The 20,743-nt window shown below is 46.7% G+C and overlaps 1 protein-coding gene across 3 annotated transcripts in view; it reads right to left on the bottom strand.

Moving 5' to 3' along the window:
* nAChRalpha1 (nicotinic acetylcholine receptor alpha1) overlaps positions 1-20,743 on the bottom strand; it is a 113,250-nt gene that overhangs the window by 49,257 nt on the left and 43,250 nt on the right. For all 3 annotated transcript variants that reach the window (XR_013040497.1, XR_013040498.1, XM_076539827.1), the window contains exon 2: positions 20,438-20,713. Coding sequence is in view for 1 of the 3 variants with exons in the window: in XM_076539827.1 (XP_076395942.1) it covers positions 20,438-20,695 (258 nt within the window). In the remaining 2 variants the exon portion in view is untranslated. The remainder of the gene's footprint in view (positions 1-20,437; positions 20,714-20,743) is intronic.

Raw genomic sequence — 20,743 nt, 5'->3', positions numbered from 1 at the left:
CGAAACTCGAAGGAACGAAACGATGCGTGTCGAGAACAGCGTGGCAGACAAATCGATAACGTCGGAGAACGAAGCGGTTCTGTGACGACGACGGAAGAAATATTTTAGTCACCGGTTACTGCTCGAATATTTGAAATATTATTCACGGTATTTTCTGTTTAGCCGCGCGATAAAGTTTAGTCCTGACACGCGCGGAGGAACGCGAGAACGACGAAACGGTGAACAGGAAATTGGACATGGATTTATTTACATGCGAAGGGTATCCTGTCCCTTTGACAAATCGAGCCCTATCGCTCGAGACGCGGAACGTAAGTCCGTCGCTTTCCAGGATCAACGGGTAGAATGCTATGAGAATTCCTTGTAACGTTGCCGAGGCAGCTCGAAAACGGAATCGTGATACGAATCGCGGAGAAGGAAGAACAGAGACGAACGTCTCTAGACAAAGGAAACTCGATGCTTGAGCGACAAGAGAACTTACAGCTCTCCTGGCAATTTGTTGCTCGAGAATTTTATCGACGCCTCTTGCACGCTTAAAATGGAACGCAGAACCTTTATAGCGAGTAACGACATTTTTCCAAAGCGATAATTTTCATTCCGATAATTTCGTATTTTTTGAAAAACTTGGATAAAAGTTATCGCGTACGAAATTATGCGGATCGCGTCAGAATTCTCAGAGTATCGGTGTAATGGGACGAATATTTTCTGACCTGTGGGCGGAGAAATTTCGTGGACCGGACGTAAACGAGTTTCCCGCGTTATTACAGCGGAATAAAAATGCTATCTCGAGGGACAGACCACCAGCAGCGTTCTCAGCCTGTTGTCCGAAAATTACGAGAAGACGAATAAGAATAAAAAGCTTCGCGTACATCGGCTCGATTCCCTCCCACGTCCATAAAACGTTCCGTCCGATCTTATCGAGAAAAATAAGAGAAAAGTGTAACTCTTGGCCAGAGCACGGTACTAAAAAATTAATATGGCCATCCCTACCCCGGCAGATCAATTCGTTAAAAGGACGACGTTTACCGCCAACTTTTCCGTCGTTCACGTTCCAGCTAAACCATAAGAAAACTATATTTCCAAAGGACATCGATAAAAGAGCAAACGGTGGATGGTCGCGACACGACAAAGGAAGGAAGTTACGTCGTATATCAGTCGTGGTTTCCCTTATCGAGCGTCTATCTACCGGGGCTAAGCGATTTTTGAACATCTCGTCGAACAAGAACGAAGACCCAGACTGTTGATAAAAAAAAATGGGGAGGCTGGCCAGCTGGTGCGAAGGAGCTTTTTGTTCGGCCTTCCTTTCAGCCTTTGCCACGGCTCGACGGCGCCGCGACGACCGCCATCTCGTTCGCATATTCAGGACTCGACGAAGGCTGTTTCCATCGGCCCGTCAATTTATTCCGGGCAAAAAATCTTTATTCGTTGGAAGAAACGCTTTCCATGCTCGTTTTGCGTAGGAAAGCGTCGGAACTTGAATCGTTCGGCGAAGAAAGGGAAGACGGCGCGCGTAAACAGCTTAAACATCCGAGAATTTATAACTCCGGCAAACAGAAAACGATTATTAGCGAGTTCCGCGTAACCTGTACCGGGCGAGTCATCCGGCTAAACAGCTCGATTTTACGATGCAAGCAGCACGAAATGGCGCACGATTTACGGGACAGCGCTACTTGCAATTTTCCATGTTGGAATGCAGTCGCGATCGGTGAAAATCGAAGCCGTACCGTCCAGCTCGCGATTTATACGCGCGTACTCGTGATTCGTTGCCGGCGAACCGGTAAAGCCGGAAAGAGAATTTCTTAACGTAGTACAACATCGACGGATCCAGTGTTCCCGTTTCAACTACTCGAGGAACCCGGGGAAAAAATGTGTAACGCGTCAGCGAACTTACGTCTCCGGGAGGATGCTTCTATCGCGCTCGCTGAACGCCGGCCACGTACTAGAGATTTTCTTTGCGTAAATATTACGGAAATACGTCATCCGAGAGCAGCAGCCCTTCTGACACTTAATTGCTCATCCCCAATTAACCCCCAAACCTCGCCGCGGCAACCCAGGCCTTTTCTTCTCTCTCGTTTCGTTCGTGCTTGTGTTCTTCTTTATTAAATTCGCGGCAACCGTGACGTGCTCAGACGTTCCACGCTTTTCATTTCGAACCACGGTTCATTCGTAACCCGTTTCGAGGCCAGCGTTGATTTATGACTTTTTTTTTTATATATACCCTGATTCATGCACCCCTTTTGTTTATTCAACCCGGTCCACGTTGCGAAGAGCGCTTCCTATTACAACGTGTTCTACTTGTCCGACTATTGACGATGTATACTACCGCTATTCTGCCTGATTCAATGCGTTATTTAAATATGTATATCCACTCGTCGTTATCATTAATATCGCGTAATTTCGATACAAAAGACGAGAAATGAAAAAAAAATGTTCGCGCTGTTCCAGGAACGAGCTAAAGTAATTTATATTAATTGGTCAGCGATTTAATTAAATACCCCTTTTGTTCGTTAAAAGGTAGGGTAGCACAGAGGATGCTTCGCGTTACGCCACGTCCTACTTGTTCGATTATTGACGGTGTGTACTACTGATTCCGTTGTTTAACGCGATATTTATACATTTGTTACGCGTTCTCGTTATTTATATAATTCTACTTGTAAACGAAACGTGCGAAGGTAATCTATATTAATTTGTGTACGGTCGTACTAAATTCCCTTTCTGTTTATTCAACGGCAAAGTCGCAAAAGGTACTCCGTATCGTAGGCGCTCCAGTTGTCTGACTATTGACGGTACATACTACTGACCCTGCGCGTTTCGATGCCGCGCCACTAGGTTACACAGCGAAAACGATCCGTATCGCTTTGCCGATAACGAAAAAGAACGACAACGAATTTAACTCGTAGAATTAACCTTTGTAATAGCATCAAGAGACTAATTGTTCGTTTCGCTGCATTAGCTACGCTAATAACTTCGACGGCAACCAATAGCGGTAGTAACGATTTCAAAGGGATATGCACGGTTCGATACCGGTCGAAACAAACGGAAAGAAAAGCGAGGGAAAACAGTGAACTTTGGTCGATCAGCTGCAAACCGAAAACTCGACAATTAGCGAACCACGAGGAGAAAGAGCCTCGTTGGCGCGTTCCAAAAGGCGTCGAGAAGAGCAAGGGTGGCCGGAAGATCGTGTGAACGGGAGCATCGTAACAAAAGGGAGACAGAGCCACGGTTTCCGGCCAGGTCGTGGCAACAAAGACAAATTAACCGGTGCAAGTAGAAAAGTTTTAATTGTATTCGGCCACCGAATCAGCTCGATCCTTTTTACCGTTCGCTCCTCGACTCGAGCGTCTTCTTTTTTCTCTCGTTTTTGTTCCCCGACTTTCTGCCGGTTCCTCGAACGGCCGGCTCCGATTTAGCCGCGATCGAACACCGCTATTTTCTGGTGGTTGGAAAGATTGAGCAGGGGGGAAAAAAAACGAGAAAGATCGATCCGCGATGGCCAGCTGCCATGAAACTTTCAGCGGAGATTCGAGAATTCGACCTCCCGTCAGATCGTGAATCGCGCGACAGCGGAAGAAGGTAACGACGAATGGTAATGGCGGATTATTTTTACTTCTGACCCCGTGAAATCCTGGCTTCGTTGTACCACGATAACGACTCTTTGAGAAGCGAGCTCGTTAAATGGATCTGCTTCGAAAAATACCGAATCGAAGCACGCTAGACTCTTCTCGCTATCTGTTCGATACGCGATCTCCTGGCATGAGTCAACGACGAGTATAGAATCGTATTAATTTAATACTCGAACGATACAACGTATGGCTGTACTACGCGCAACGATACGATCCTTGGATACATTTTTCTCGCTTACACTCGTTTCGATATAAAACTACGATCGTTGAATCCGTCTCGAAACGTCGGTTCCTCGTCGAATGATTTTTCTATAGGGAATGCAATAAGAGGTACTTTAACGCGCGCAGAAAAATCAGTCATTTTCCACTGACGAACGAACCAATCGAATCATCCAATCAACCGAAAGTGCAGCTTCTCTTTGTGCGAAAAGTAAAATTTCATTGGCCACTGCAGAAGTAGTTAGCTTCTGGAGGATAGAAAATCCAATTAAAGCTTTCCAGACAGGACAAAGAAGCGAGTGTAAGAAGAGGAAATGAACTTTAACTACTTCGAGACGCTACTATGAAAATTGCTATCGTTAAAAGGTGAGGGTCGATCGGAAGCTCGAGAAGTATCGCAATATCTTATGCATAAAAGTTCGCGAAAGGAAAATAAAATGACCATGATCCAAATAAGACGCTGTCGCGAGCCATTTATCTGGCTGAAAGCGATTCGTTTATACCCGTGACGGAGGGAACACGAAATTAAGATCGATTAGTTATGAAATTTAAAGCAGCTTCGATCGCCGGTTAAATTTTTCAAGCAACGCGCCACCGACGCCCGTTTCTCGAAAACGCGTCATAGCGATAGTCGGCTACGTCGATTTCTATTCGAGAATAGCATGGTAACGACCGCGGCGAACTTCCAATCGATTTTGTCGTTTCGACCATCAACCCGCCACTGGCTGGAACGATGTCGCGGCGTCGTGGTTGAAAATTCAACGGCGTCAAAGCGCCGCGACGCGATACAACTCGACGCGACGAAAAAGGACTATCGCGTCACGGCGAAAAGCAATTTGCAAGTTGTCACCGTCGATACCCCCGATACCGTGTGCCTTCTCGTTCGCAATACCTACCTTCGACAATTTTTTTTCCCATAGCCGAATTCTGCGATCCTCCACCGATCGAGTGCTGTTCCCTTTTCCCTTTGTTCTTCGTACAGCTTTGCTCGATCTTTTCCGCGATACTCGCTAGCGTGTTTCGACGCAAAAACTTTCGTCTCATAACGCGCATCACCGGTACGATCGTCAAACGCTCACTCGAGTAGTTTAACGACTATTTGACTGCGTCGGAGAGGTAAGACAATCACGAGCCAAGAGGTTGATCGACGAACTATACATTGCCCTGATACAGTATATCTAGTTAGATTTACTGTAACTATGTTGATCGAAAGTAGCGAAGGAGATACTTAATCGAACACCGCAACTACATCTCGGGATGTAAGATTCAATCGAGCCCTACAAAGCTGTATATCACAGTCACAATTTCTACGAGTAACGCGGGAGATTATCGCGAAATTTATGGCAACGGACACAAATCCAATTAGCCCTGGAACACAGTCGCTCCTAAGAGGATATATTAGTTTGCTTCGGCACGGTTGAGCCTCCTTTCAAGCCCTCTTCCGCCTCTCTTAAAGAGGATCCATTTAGCGAGGAGAAGTTACGCGAGCATTCTCGAAACTCGCGATTTCGGTAAGCTGATCATCGGTTACACCGCTGTATTCGATCGCGTTCCGTCGACCGTTCAGCCTTCGGATTTATTACTAGCTTCATCAGGCTCTTAAGTAACAGCCAGAGTTTTAATCGCGTTCTACTTCGAACTGTAGTCGTTAGGTTGTTTACAGAGGATAGCCGATTACCCTCTTTCATGCTGCGCTATCTCTTTAGGACTTTTGTTCGAGCAGATTAATCATTCGCAGCCTGTAAATCCTTATCGAACAACGAAACGCTGACAGGTTCGCGTTATATACGAGGCGATCCATTTTGGTCTACGGCTTCTTCGGGCAAGAACCTAATCGACCGAGGCGTTCGAAAAATCGTGAACGAAGAGCGAACGTACGTCGATCCGGAATTCGGCGCAAACCCATAAAAACGAAGAGAAACAGGGTTCATAAACGAGCACGATAAAAGCGAACGTACGACGGGACAACGGATCGGAGTAGACAGAGTAGGAGAATTCAATAATACGTACTCGATTTCCGGCTGTTTATCGGTGTCGTTGTCGACACACGAAAACGACCGTCAAGACACGTAACAAATCTGGCGCGATTAAAGCGTGCCGAACGCGTGCGCCAAACAATCGTCGTACGGGTACAGGGCTCGCGATGCAGCAGTATTTAAATATCGGAAAAGCACTTCCGTCGATGAACGCTATTCAATCCCAACGGTATTCAATACCTTCATTCCCAATTCCCGATATATCGTTTCCATCCGTCAGAGACTTCGAATAACGACGAATTACTTCGGGGAATCGTTCTTGCTCGCTCGCCCCTGTCCGAAAAAACAATGATTTTCCTACATGGTCGAACGATTGATCCCCTCGATCGGTTCGAATACGGTTCGTTGATAACGTTATTCGCCGAACACGTTCCGGCCCTTTCCGAGAACCGATTTTCCGATCAAATTCGACGTTTCTGGCATGGTGCGACCCGTGTCGCGAAAAACTACGCGCCATACCGTGGCGTATAACCCTGAGTCTTCGCGTTCCTAGGATCTGATAATATCTTCGTTTCAGCTGGATACGATGATCTCTATGTGAGATAAATGGTATCAGTTTTTCTCGTATTCGAGAAGAACATTTTTCGGCGAAAAACGAATATATCTGGCGAACTCGCTCGACCGTAATTATTCACACGCGCACGACGAAATTCAATCGCGCAGATCGCGGTATCGATTCCAGTTTCGTCCGACGAAATTTTCATTCGATAAACGTCTCTCAGCCTCGCGTGCAGCTATTCGGCTTATGGATTTTCGTTTTGACCGTTGCGTCGTTGGAAATTTATCGAAAACCGAAATTCGGCATGCTTTTTAATTAAATTCCTAGAACGAGACGCTGGCGCCGTGTCGTTTCTCGGACTCGCAACAATGCGTCACAAAACTGTACATCGTGACAGTTCATCGGTAATTTGTAACAAAATAGCGAAACACGGGAGAGAGGGTTAAGAGGAAGTACAGTCGTAATTACAGTCGTTATCGATTAACGCTGCATCAACAACTGCGACACGATACCGGAGAGCAAATGGCTTCTACGAACGTTATCGCATTTACGAGGATTTTACGTACATTTGACACGTTACTTACTTCCCTGCTTCCCCGCGCCGTTTCTCAGTCTCGCAGTGTATCTCGCGGTTTCGGATGCTGCAAACAACGCTTGCCTCCTTCTCGGATATCGTGATACAACGCCTTCTGTTGCACAATTAGAGTGATCCTTGTTTGTTCACGAGTTTCCCTCGTCGCAACAACGGACCGACGTACACGGGAAAATTTACCGGTGTATTCAATTTCGAATGTAACACGATATTACCTACACCGATAATCCATTTCCCGTGTCTTTTTCCTGTATCGCCATGTCGATGTTAACGTAATACCAGAATTATTACTGGTTTGAAATTTTCTATAGACTGTTGCGACTGTTTAACACCTGGCTCGAACGCGTACGACTATAATCCGTCATCGGTAAATTACAGCGACGTCGCTCCGTATCGCGCTCTAAAACGTAACAGCTCGTGAATCTCCAGCGTCGATAGGGAGGAAAAAAAATACACAAAAGTGCCGGTAAAGTTTGATGGCGTAGGTGCGCTCGCGCACCACCGGGTTATATAGATCGCGATACGCTCGAACGAGCGCGGCAGCCACTAATTAACTCGGTCTTTAATTACTGCCGGCGCTTAGCATCTCGACCACGGATATTCGCCGCATGAAATCGGCTGGAATGATGCCGGTCGCGGCATTAGCCCCTCCCGACGCACAAAAGAATGCGCGATTGCTCCAAGGGAAAATAAAGAAGAAAGATGCGCCCTTCGGAAGGGTAGTGACGAAGGGTGAGCGTTCAAATGCTCCAAGGAGAGCGTCGCGGTTGGAAGGATTTCGATGCTTTCAAACTTTACGTTCTATAATTAATCGTTTCGTTGCAAACGCTGTAGTTTGCCAAAAAAAGTTATAGAAATAAACGACAAATTTTTATTCGACGTTTAAAGTCGCGTCTGTGTCAAGCATCGAGCGAAGAAACTTCTTTCATTTGCATCTACGGGCTGGCTGTCAGTCGCGCAAATCGAAGGCAGCTTCGTAGGGAATCGGTTATTGTTAACCTCGTTATCCGTTAGTAATCCGTTCGGGGATCGATGATCGATACGCGACGTATTTTCCATCAGCCATCATCCTCGGTTATTGATACGGCTTTTCCAGCCGGCTATCTGTTCCTGAATGTCTCCGTCAGAGACTTTTCAAAATGACGACTCGCTCTTCAAAGCTGACCTCCGATCCTTCGAGATTCCTCGTCTATTTCCGCTAAATCTCCTCGTTTCGACGTCACGTAGCAAATCTCGCTTATTTTTAGAAAAGTCTCATGCATAACAGACGTATATAATTAACCTACGAGTACAACGACAATTTAAATGCGATCTTAAAATACGGCGAAGCCCGATTAACTCTGTAACGACTGTACTTAAAAACCTCTCCTTAAAAAAGTTGTGCACGATTAATAGAGCGGAGTTACGAGTGGAGTGCAAGGGTCAAAAGAGATAATAGTGTAGCAAGACTCGGTCGAAAGTATTTATTAGAGAGGTTGGATCGAGTGGAGGAGCGACACGTAACTCGGCAATCGTCGTGCCACGCCCGTTATTATTTCACCGAGCGGCGTGCAATTGTAAAAGCGACGTGCTGCTGCAATAGCTGGTGCCGTTTGGCCATTCGTGGAGTCGTTGCAGCTGGGAGTGCAGTTGCAGCAGCAGCAGCAGCCACAGTTCGATGACCCTCGGTTGGATTGCAGCGGCGACGCTCTCGCGCATCGATACGCCTCCATATTCGCCTCGACAAAAGTAACGTCGAAACGTCTGTCTCTCTTTCGCTCCTCTCCTATTCTCTCTCGCTCTCTTTATTTCTATCTGGGAAATTTTCCAGTACGCTCGAAGCGCGTTAGACACGACAACAGGGGAGAAACTAAAGGGAGACATCTGTACACATCCATCCATGTATCGTTCCACATTTACCACTTTCAATTTCGTCCAACGGTGTTAATATAAATAAAACCTTTTTTAATAACAATTTGCGGGAATCAACGTGTCGTAAATTTTATGTTTTTTTCAATATACGAAAAGCGTCCCATTTTCAAACTTTTAGTCGATGCGCGATTCGGTAGTAGACCGCGTCGTACTGCATATCGCGAGGGAGCTTCTTTTATCGTGCACGATTTGATTTTCCAGAAAAATGAGTGGCTGGATAAATATAATCGAACGGTGGGAAAAGAGTTCTTCCCCTACAAAATTTCGTGGAGAGTGTTTCTCCTCGAGCCGAAGGTTCGATAGAGCAATTAACCCATTTGCATCGACAAGCGGGATATACAGAAGGGGGATGTTTAGCTCGTATCAACGAACGGGAATTATCCGTGAACGGTTAACTTAACGCCATCACCGGATACGAAATAATCCTAGATTGTATCGAGTACCTCCGAATATAGACGATATTGTAAATGTTGATTGGTAGGTGATTTTGCGGTATCCACCGATCTAAGTATTTAAACAGAGTTTATCGGTGATTATTAGTCCTACAAAGTGAAACCAATTTTCCCTGATAATCGTTGCTGATAACAGTTTATAAATGAAACGCAAACGTTTTAATAAAAACGAGACAAATGTAAGTAGAATTTCGAGTGACCAATCTCGCACAGAATAACCGGTCGTAACTCGAATGATGCACGATTCCAGTCGATTACTCGATTCGAATGACAAACAAGGTCCCGAGCATTCAGTCTCGTGTACCGACCTCTCAGCCCAAACCCTCCTTTCGCTCATTTTTCCCCCTTTCTTCTCGAAAGCCAGTTAATATCCGAAAGTAAACAAAAGTATCGCGGCATCGGTTGGCTCGGTAAAATCAAATTATTATGATGAAAGACTGGTCGAGCATTCCCGGCCGCAGTGCTCGGCACTTTTTAAAATTCATTAGCAAATTAACCCGCTGCCACCCCCTCCGAGTGAAAAGCTGACGGAAATACACCGCGGCACGCTGTTCCACCCTCCTCTGCCGCACCGTATCGACGCTTTCCTGGGAAGTATCGACGTTTACCACAGGGACTACTCCGATGCAGGAATCGATATCGCTTTCCAATCGTTTTCTTCGAAATTAATTAAAAGATTGAATGTCAAAAGCGATTAGCTCGGTATCAGATAGACCCTAACTACTCGTGAACCGATTATCCCAACATTATCTATACGAAACCTTTAAGACCGTACTAACAGCGGTACATCTTTTCGGCTGGTAGAAATCGTACCACACGGTTCTAGGCGTTATTGAAAATTTAAATTGAATTCAGCGAGAAGTTTCCCCTCTCCGAGGAACACAGCGCATCCGCGATAACTTCGCTTGCTCTCACGGAAAGGGGTTAACTGCCCCTTTGAGTGAATCGCTAACTTGCGACCGACAGTAGAGGTCCGATCGAAGTTCGCGTTTTGGTTATAGAGGTAAGCTTTGCACGATAAGGAATCGACTGTTCCTCGATAGGTCTAAATTGGCATTGTCTCATTTATGTTTCTATGGACCGTACAGGGCTCTTTCATTTGTCACGGCGCCCACTGTTATTTGCCAAACCGTAGCATAACAGATATCCAGAATTTCGAGGGCTGGACAAAGTTTCGTTTTATCCGTACAATGCTCTCTGCGTTCCAACGGAATTCGTCGAAACCGAAACTTATCTTTCGATGCTCCGATGCCAATAAATTTCAAGTATCGTCGGTGTTTTCTGTATCTATAATTCGTTATTTTGTTCGTCTCACACAGTCGAGTACTTGATGGTAATCGGTAAAGTTGCCTGATCGATTATAGCGTAAAAACGCTGATTAAAGCGCGCTTGGATATAAAACATAGGTTGAGAAAAACGAGTTTAACCCTCCTGTTTGTCGACACGTTCGAAATTGGTCGAAAACGTGTCGTTCGATATAGAATTTTTGAAAAATCGTACCGTGCACTAGGTGCCGAATGTATGCACGATGAAACCGGCAGGTTCCTCTTACGAGAATTCATGGAGATCCCTTTTAATATTCCACGATGGTGCTGGAGCGTACAGTATATTAAATGACTCTGCTTCATCCTTCAAGCTGCAGTACGTAATCTACATATGTATTTCAAATTCTAAGCTAACGCGTCAAACAACAATCTGCATATGGATCGCGGTGTTAGTATGGATCTGGAGGATGTCAAGGTTATCCCGAAGACGTAGAATAATCGGTCTTCTACAATGGAGTCGTATAAATTTGTCGACGAAGCAACTATACCGACCGAGTAAACAGAAATATAAAAAAACGTAGGTCGAAGGCATCGTGACAAGCGAAGAGACAAAAAGAGAAAAACACGAGCAAGATATATCGCTCGGAGACAATTCGGGAAAATAACTTTTTAGAGAATTGCGTCTCTTCGCATCGTGTTTGCGTCGCGTCGTCTCGATTCCGCTCGAAACGAGCAACCTTCTCTGGTATCCTCGATCGATATTTAACTATCGAACTTGAAAATGTTTAATAAACCGAACCCTTTCGCGAGAATCATAAAAATGGATAAAAGATTGTCGGCCGATATAGAAAGACCGATCACCGGAACACACCGTGGAACTCTTGTACGGTGTACGGGCATTTTCAGCCTCGTTTCCAGCGAGCGATCTCTACCCACTGGTTCGCGTCATTTCACGCTCGTGGACGCGTCGTCGGTTTTTTATCCCGCAAGCGATAAGACGAAAAAGCAGCTCGAGTTTACGTGACAAACGAGCTTCTAACGAATCGGCAGATCGCTACTCGACACGGAGAACACGCTCGCGTCGTACGCTGTGGTCGCCAAGATACCGAATACACGGTCTTTTATGCGAAAATCGATATCCTGGCTAGCCGAGGAGTACGATACGCAGATGTACCAGCGACTGATGCACGCTCATTGCTCGGATACGCCAGCTGGCGTTGCTCTTATCTTTAATGCGCTTTTCCTTCTTGTTTTTCACCGCGCCTATCTTTCCACCTCTTTCTCTCGCGAGGATGAAACGACCGCGACCATTCCGCCTGTTTGTGCTTTAAATCACCCGGCTTGGATAAGCTCGGCAGAAAAATGTCCTGGGACAAGGTGGCGCGAACGTCAACTTTTCTTTACCTCTAAGCGAGTCGATTATCGCGCGTTCGTGTACCGAAACAATTTCTTCCTTAAGCTCTACTATACGGAGAGGTAGGAAATCGACCCCTAGCATTTCCCACAAGGACCTAGAAATTGACGTTCGACGTCGCACAGAGAGCCATTGACAGTCGAACCCTATTATTTCGCACAGGGATATAAGCGCTCGAAATCGAACCCTGGTATCTCGCGTCGTAACCGGCTACCCTATAGCGTCCTGTTGCAAATGTATGCTTTGCAGAAGTTCCTCGGCTCGTACAAATGGCCGTTTCTTGCGCCGCGTTAAAGAAACTCGGTTATTTAATCGTTTGAGCAACGCCACGAGCGAAAGAACGACTGTACGCGAGCAAGATTTTATTTACAGTCTTAATTTCGCGTGGCGTGGCTCATTCAGCGTTTCCTTCAGCCAAGCCAGCTAACGCCAAGGTTATACCGATAATTACGATCCCATTCTGCTTTCTATTCGCCGCAGGAGTCGGGACCAGCACAAAAGTGAAGGCTTTCCACGCGTTTCATCGCGGTTTTCCGAAAACATAATCCCGCGGTCTTATTGCGGCATACGCGGCGCGTCTAAGCCGACGCTCGTAAATCCACAGAGATTATTACGGACTGCAGCCCTCAGGTTTGCCAGCGGTTACGCGAGCATTGAAAAATTCTGCTGTCAGTTAACCCACCGCGTCGTACCGCATCGGAACCCACGTTTCCTTGGGGTTCGACAAAGGATCTCGTTATTAACGACGCGATGAGCTTGTAAATTATGTCGCTGAACTTCTAGCGCAAGAAGGGAGCAATTTGGAAACGTAAACGTTAGAGGCGGATAATCGGGGACAACCGTGTACCGTCGTGTCGCTTCGATTCGGATTTCCCGATGAAAAATGAACAAGATCCAACGACACCGGAGCAAGGGACGAGGGGCTAATTTCCGAGCAACTGGAATCAGTGGATACTCGAACGGTGGATACAAGAGTTGCGGCCGGTAGTTACGGCAATTGGATTCCGAGCGGCGGTGGCTGCTGGCCTGTGAAAACTACAGGAAACTTAATTACCCGAAGTGGCCGGTAACAAGGGAGAAAGCGATTACTCGCCGCGTTGAATCCCGTCGATCTGTCGGTATTGTCATCAATTTGCGAACCCGACTACACGTAGACTCTCTGTCGCGCACCTTCTGCGCCTGGTCGAATCGCTTCGCATCGCGCTGTACCCGAGCCGAAAACAGATATCGATCGCGAGTATTGTTGCCGCGACGACCTGCTCGTTTTGTTTCAGCCGTCGTCTCTTTGGACGCGTCTCGACGATTCGTTTCATCGACTCTCCTCGCAGGAAATTACTGATGCCACGAGAACGCTCGCCGATAACTCTTCTAATCTATCGACTACCCTCGCAACTTTACCGCTCCAGAAAGCTCTCTGCCTCTTCGTTTCCCAACTCGCTGAAAAATCATTTCGATTTGTCAGGGCTTAAGACCCTTAAAAGCTCGAGGATTAAGACCTTTCGAGGCCACCGACTCTTACAAGACTTTTACCGCTCTTACGTACGTTTCGTTCCGATGCGTATCCACGACAGAGATCGATTACGAAAAAATAAACGCTACGGTGACTAACATTTTCTTGGCACGCTATTTTTTCTCGTCCTCGCAATTACCTCGCATACAAAGCGAGCAATTTATCAGCGCAGGATAGTCTCGGCTTTCCGCGTTTAACTCGTTCTTTCATCACTGTCAATTAACTCGAGTTGCATCGCGCAATTAGAGTACTCGTCGACGATCAAGACGGCGAGATACATGTTGGTAAGCCAAAGGATGCGGCGCTTTCCTTCGCTAGCGTTACAGGGATCGCGTTACCTCTTCGTTATCAGTCGCTGCGCGCGATAACGAACGCGTTCTTTCGCTCATTAGGATCGAGTGGAGCAACTTTCTCGCTAACGATTGCGATATTCTCCAGTCGCGTTTGCTTCGATCACGGTGTCGAATGACGACGACGGTAAAGTATCGGGAAACTTTGAATATTACACCTCGCGTTTCTTTCGCGAACGGTCAGATCGACGCGCGCGACAATAATTGTTCGATCTTATCGCGTCGAATTTTCGGCCAAACTCGGTTCGACAACTGTATCGCGTCAAGTTATCGCTGCCGATAAAACTTGAAAATTCCCTTATCGCGATATCGCTTAAAACGTGCCCAAGAATATTCGATCAAAGTTCACGGAAGTTTCCAAAATATTGCTCGCAACCTTGTCATCCTCCGGTGCTTAGTTTCGAAGTCAATTTTAAGTTGAACGCTGTGTCGGGTACAGCTACGGTGTAAAATTTGCATAAAACTCTACGCCACAGGGTATAAGTAGTCGTCGTCCGTGTCCTACTTCGCGATTACAATTACCGTCCGTGGGAGAATAGCATTTTCGGAAAGAGCTTCTATTTGTACACCCTGATCGAAGAAAAGATTATTTATGGTCCCCTGAAAAATGGCATTTGCATCGATAGTATGGTAATCTAGGAGATCAACGATCGCCGATGAAGCGGGTCGCGTTCGTGTAACCACGTTTTCGGAATTAATAGCGACGCTGTTGAATCGATTGTCACGTTTAACGCGGCAAATGATTACTTTCTGCTCCAACTGTGTTTGCATCCACGATTAGTTGTGTTCCCCTTGGCTCCTGGGGGCTGTTGACTCGCGACCATTACGATAGTTACACTTTAATATGTGTTGGCTCTATCGAAGCGAATATAGCGCGACGATTAACGTTTAATGCCGCGTCGGATTCGTTTTTCTTCGTATCGAACGATCATCGTTTGTTACAACGCTCCAAAGGATTTTACCGCGGCGAACGTTTTCGGTTCAATTTCCCAGGAAGAAAGAGGAAAATCGACGTTTAATCTTGCCCTCGATGTTTCGTCTCGAGCGGATTCCTTCTTAAATTCATTAACGATAACGCCTCGATAGAAGACGATTAAAATCGAGAGGCCCGATCCGATCTGTTGCTGGCTAATTAAGTTTCGTCGAGTTTTTACGAGCACGCCGGTCGATAAGATTCAACAGGGGATTATGCTCTTCGCGTAATTAAGTTCCGCGGCGCAGTTTTCCCAAGAATTTTCGATAACGGAAGGAACTCCGATACGGCGAGTGCGGCGCTAATACGTTCGCACTTTATCCTGGAAAAGTTGCTCGCGCCTAGCCAACTTTACCCTCCGAATAACCAAAGTTGAATGGTTTTTCGTGTTCGTCGGTGATCGCTTGATGCGATAACTTTGAAACTTTGTGTTTTCCAACAAATCAGTGCCTCGTTATTTCGATCGGTTACGAGGCTGCTTTCGAACAACGCAACAAAGTTATAAACAAACTAACTATCGATAAATTGCGAACCATCGTAGAAAATTTCTGACCCCATATTTTTAATATCGAAGTATCGGACGGGAGTGTATCTTAGCGCGTTAATTAGTGTACCGGGAGCCCACCGTTCGAATTTTCCTACAATTTTCGAGCGCAAAAATACGCGCGCAATAATCAATCATCCACTAAAGCATACCTCCGCGACTCTTTTTGCCACTCGCTGCCTCGATCACGGTAACGATAATTGAAAGGACAGTGTATTTTTTAATTAACGCGTTCAAAGGAAAAGAATAAAATACAGCGCGAGGCTCGTTTATTTGCATTGCACCGGTCCGCCGCGTATATGTATAATCGCTACCCCTCTTCTCTGGCAGGCGGTACGTGTAATGGAAAACGACGCGTTTCGTTTGGCCCGTTCAATTTAACTCCGCATCGAGAAGCGTAATTTTGCCGTTCGATTTAACCGAACAAAATACCGAAGTTCCACAGCTGCATCGTTAATGCACCGCGATCGACGAGTAGTTTCGGTTTAATTGTTTATCCGGAAGCAAGCACGGTCCTCCCTATCCGAGTAATCTAATCAGCGCGAGAATTAATTTCGAGAATTGTCAGAATCGTCGGAAACGAGTGCAAAGTTGCGCTGCGTTTTCTATTCGAACGCGCGCGGCACGAAAAAAGAATCGCGGAGAGAATTATCGAAAGAGGAGAGACAGAGAGCGCGCTCTCGATTACGAAATATCTAATTAAACTTTGTCTTCCATCGGCTAATTGTCTCCGGCCGTTTTTCGGAACGCGGTACCGTTACAAATTTACGTTCGGTGAATTCTTTGAACCTGGCGCAATTCGTTAACTCGGGCATCTAATTAAACCGTTAATCGGAAAAGACGAGTTAACTCGTTAACGAAGCGAAAGGTACACGGAATCTAATAATAATGTCGATAAAACTCGAAGCTTTTTCGGAAAAGTGTCGATCCCTGTTAAATCGATGTACAGAATTTTTGCCGAAGCGTTACAACGCCAGGGATTATCTGTAATTTTGGTACATAAATGTTTGTGCACGATACGATAGCGTCAACAAATATTAGCGCGCAACACCGTCGACGTCTAACACGCGTTATCGCGGAAGCAACCTTCGCAGCTCGAAAATTGGCTATAAAAGGCGAGCGATTGTTCGGCATTCGGAACCGTTGCGACTCATTGATTTTCGAGGAACTATCGCAACCCCTCGGCTTAATTAGAAGAAACGGCGAGATCCGTAAAGGGGTCGTGCCCTTCGAACCGTTTCCCCTAACAAGACGGGCGTTTGCCACTTTCCTGCAGCTCGAACATCGTTGCCCTCTTTAACTACACCTGGCTGCAAACGCTCGATTTAATTGGTACTCGTTCGAGATCAATCGAGACCAGTCGATCGGCGTTGCCTCGCGAACGACGCACCGTCAAATATTTACCGTTTAATCGTCCATTTCCAAGACATAATCGATAGAACAAATAACGGAATCGAGCATAAAATTTCTCATTTTCCGACCAAACGTTTATTAATTGTTTTTCCGCGCGCAACCGTACGAAGCGACAATATTTGCTCGGTGTCCGGCCACTTCCGGTGTGTTTTCGAAACAGAAGAAATCCTGTGGCAATATAAACGACGGACGAGCGTGATTTCGTGGCGCTTGTCCGGCTGTGAGTCAATCTCGCCCCGGCTCGTAAATCCTTATAAAGTCGAAGACTGCTGTCCCGTCGAGAACAACCGCGATTCCGAGAAGGTGTTTCCTTTGAAAAGGAGGCCGTGTAAATAATGGCGCAACTCCACCGTCTCAGAAATCGCTCCTCTTATATGGCTCCTCTGGGACATCATTCCTTCGTGACCAGACCCGCCACTTACCACCATCCGTTAAACAATCCCCACTCCATTCTCTTCTCGCGTATATTTTACGTCGACGAGCTTCGATTTTCGATTATTATCAGCGGTGGTCCGGCACGAACAGCTTTAACCGAAATTTTCCGCGAATTAACTCGTACGATAGCTTAAATATTTGATGGCGATCCGGTTAGCGAATCGATCGAGTATCGAATACTTTCGCGAAAGAATCTTCCACTTTCTCGCGCGAGGTTAAAAGGTTGGAAAGATCCAGAAGCCGAGAAGCTTTTTTTAAATAATACAGGACTTACGAATAGACCGCAGGACCGTTAAACTTCTTTACACCCGCTCTTAAAAAACGAATTTCCGTATCGTAAAGCTAGCGAAAACGTTAACCTTAGCTTTGTTTGAAATAAACATTGCTTCCGTAAAACATGGAGCAAGTATCACGAGACGTTTCCCTCGCACCCGTTTTACGAGGATCCTGTTACGCGCTCGGTCGACGACCAAAGCTTTCTACAGGTGTTTATCGATCACCCTGACCAACCCTAGCCGAACAACCGCTTCAACTTTCCGCGTCTCGCGATCGCTACGAACCTCGCGAACCCGTTCGATCGCTAAGCGAAGGTATTTGAAGATGCCGGACACCGACTCGATTCAAAAGCGTAATTCGGGAACGAAGAACTCATACTTCGACGAATTAATTACCGTCGGACATAATCGGCAAAACTCCTGCATCGTTAATGAGAAAGAGCCGTTGGCGGAGTACACTCTCCCGCTTCTACTACAACGGACCGACAAAAGAGCCGCTCAACGAGCGTTTTCGTGGCCGTAGGTTGTCTAAACGTACCCTAAGACAGAGCGAAAATCAGCTCCAAAAGAGCTTCCGTCCGAGTGTCTGTTTAACCGGAGAATACCCAGCCAAGCAGCCAACACCTTCATTGTTTCGAAGTGTACTCGACAACGAAAGGAAAGCCGAGGTGCCGCTTTCGCGCTTCCGGTACCTTCGTGCATCCACTTACACCGAACGAACAATCGGTCGTTGGCTAGCTAGCGATTATTGATCGGATTCACGAGCGAGACTTCGTCACCGGTGAAAAGTGGGCGTTGGCTGTTGCGTGACAAGAGGATCGTCGGTCGAGCGCATCGATCGTCGAGAATCGATCGCGGATACGCGGCGATCGGAAACCCTGCTCGAACGGAACGGCGAGCTTCGAATCACGAGTCGAGGAATAGGATGCTTTCCGCTTCGGTTAGACTTTCTAAAAGCGAAGAGAAGACGAATGCTGAGCAGTCACGAGCATCGCCGGCGTTCCAGTTATTTTAATCGTTCCATAGTGGTCCAAATGGGTTTTCCTTGTACACGGAATTTATCGGTCGTTAGCTCGAGAATGCAACACCTTTTTGCTTCTTCCGGTGGATCACCGGCGAGGAATGCGAGCCGTGATCGCGTTCGATGATTCGATGGATTCTTAGTTTACGGCGTTAACGAAAACTTTGCTCGCCAAGTTCCATCGTTTCGAAAATTCGAACGAAAAGTTCGTTACGGTGCTTGGCAGGATCGTAATTGACCCGACACGTTTTTAACGCGTAAATCATACTTTCCCAACTACGAACGATTAATATAACGACGATCATGTCGGATCCTTTGGCCCGGGCAAACTTTTCGCTGGCGACAATCGGCTAGAAATTATTCGGAGCGCTCGTAAACACTCGCAACCTGGCGATGACGTTCACGATTTACGATTCGACACGCGTCGAGCAGAAAGTTGCCGCGAGTTCTCCGTGTAACTGTAATTACCGGGCGGGAACGTGTGCGCGTCCGTGGACCCGCGCGAAACAATCTCACAGACTCTTCGAGTTTCCAGCGACAGCGGAAACAGCCGGATTTCAATGACTCTCAGCCAGTCTGCATTTTGCTGGCTGCTTCTACTTACGAGTAAACGCGACCCGACAACGGACGTTACGCGAGCAGAGCCTAAATCACCCGGGCCGGACGAAAGTGTTCGAGCCGTAAACAAATTTCTGCTCCGCAGGACAGAAACGCATATATTTCGCGACACAAAGAACCTTGTTTCGCGATACGTTCTACAATTTACGCGCGTCTCTGTAATGGACTCGATTGCGACGGACGAGAGAGAAGAAAATAATTGTCGACGTTTCGCCGACTTCCTTTTAATTCGTCTAGATACGAACTTTTAATTGACAATAATTCGTAAAATCCTCGGGGTCTGGACAAAATCGAATTTTTGAACGTTTCGAATATTCCGCGTCGTTTCACCAGCAATTTTAATTCTCAGCCGTTTTTCGGGAAAAAGAATTCGATAGGATTAAAATTCCGTGAATTTCGAACGCGAACGAAGCGAATGAGCGCGCACCGTCCCGCCAGGAATTACGGCGTTGATATTTCGTTGATAATGCTCTCCGAACGGTGAATCGGTCGAGCGACCAGCCGATAACAAATTAATTTATAGTCGGATATAGGAGGAGGTGGAATAGAGAGAACACGTATTTAGTCTATAGACATCCGTGATCGAGGTAATTACAGCCGAAATTCGTGGCAGTCTCTATAAGCATGTAACACGAATGTAATAACCAAGGAGACAATGCGGGTACCGGCAAAGAGGAGCCCACGAGAGGGGAGGAGGTGGACGATGGGACAAGGGAGGGATAGACAATCGCGTAATTGTAGCACATTGATCCGTCGGAGGAGATGACCTCGAGTGTATAGGTAGCCGTACAGGTCCCTGGCAAACCTCGCCGAGACACGATTGATTGCTTGCGATCAGATTATGGCAATTAATGGCCGAAGTGCTATGGATCAACTCGGTTGTAAATTAGTTCCGGTTCCAGCCAGAAACTCCGGGAATTCAACTTATCACCGCAAGTACGTGGACGAACGTATGCGCGCTGTATCGAGACCGACTGCGCTATTCGTGGTGTTTGCCCGTCGATTTCGAACGAATTCTCAGTTAGCCGAGGGTACTCTGCGCGAACGCGCCGAATTTCTCATCCACCGATGCCGAAGGATTCGCTTTAACGCTCGAAAATTACCGAAATTCCACGCGTTTTCGACCGGCGAACGCCGCGGAACGATAAAAACACGGCTTTCCACGCTCTCTGGTAGAAGCTGTCACAGATTCAAATCGTTTCGTCGCGATTCCAGGACCGGAAGGATAGAGCAGAGTAGTTTCTAAACGCTATTCGTTAACTAGAATCAATGGATCGAGAATGTACTCACAACGTCGATGAGCTGGGAGAGGCGTAGTCCCATTTTGACAGTGAGGCGATCGCTGTTGTTGCCAACAGGGCGGATGAGGCGGTTGTAGTTCGACAGCAGGTCATCGTAGAGACGCTTCGCTTCCGGATTGGCCGAGGCACCCGGAAACGGGGCAACAAGACAGGAAATGGCCGTCGCCATCGCCAGCAATCCGCCCAACCTAGACCACCATCGCCACCAGCCTTTCCCACCGTCGTTCGACCAAGCATCCCTAAGCATCGTACGCCTTGTCCACCCCTGTAATCATAAGCATCCCTCAACGTTCAT

Source organism: Megachile rotundata, chromosome 14 (genome assembly GCF_050947335.1).
Source record: "Megachile rotundata isolate GNS110a chromosome 14, iyMegRotu1, whole genome shotgun sequence".
Classification (NCBI taxonomy): domain Eukaryota; kingdom Metazoa; phylum Arthropoda; class Insecta; order Hymenoptera; family Megachilidae; genus Megachile; species Megachile rotundata.
The sequence above is the reverse complement of the archived record's forward strand: the minus strand, read 5'-3'. Positions and strand labels throughout refer to the sequence as shown.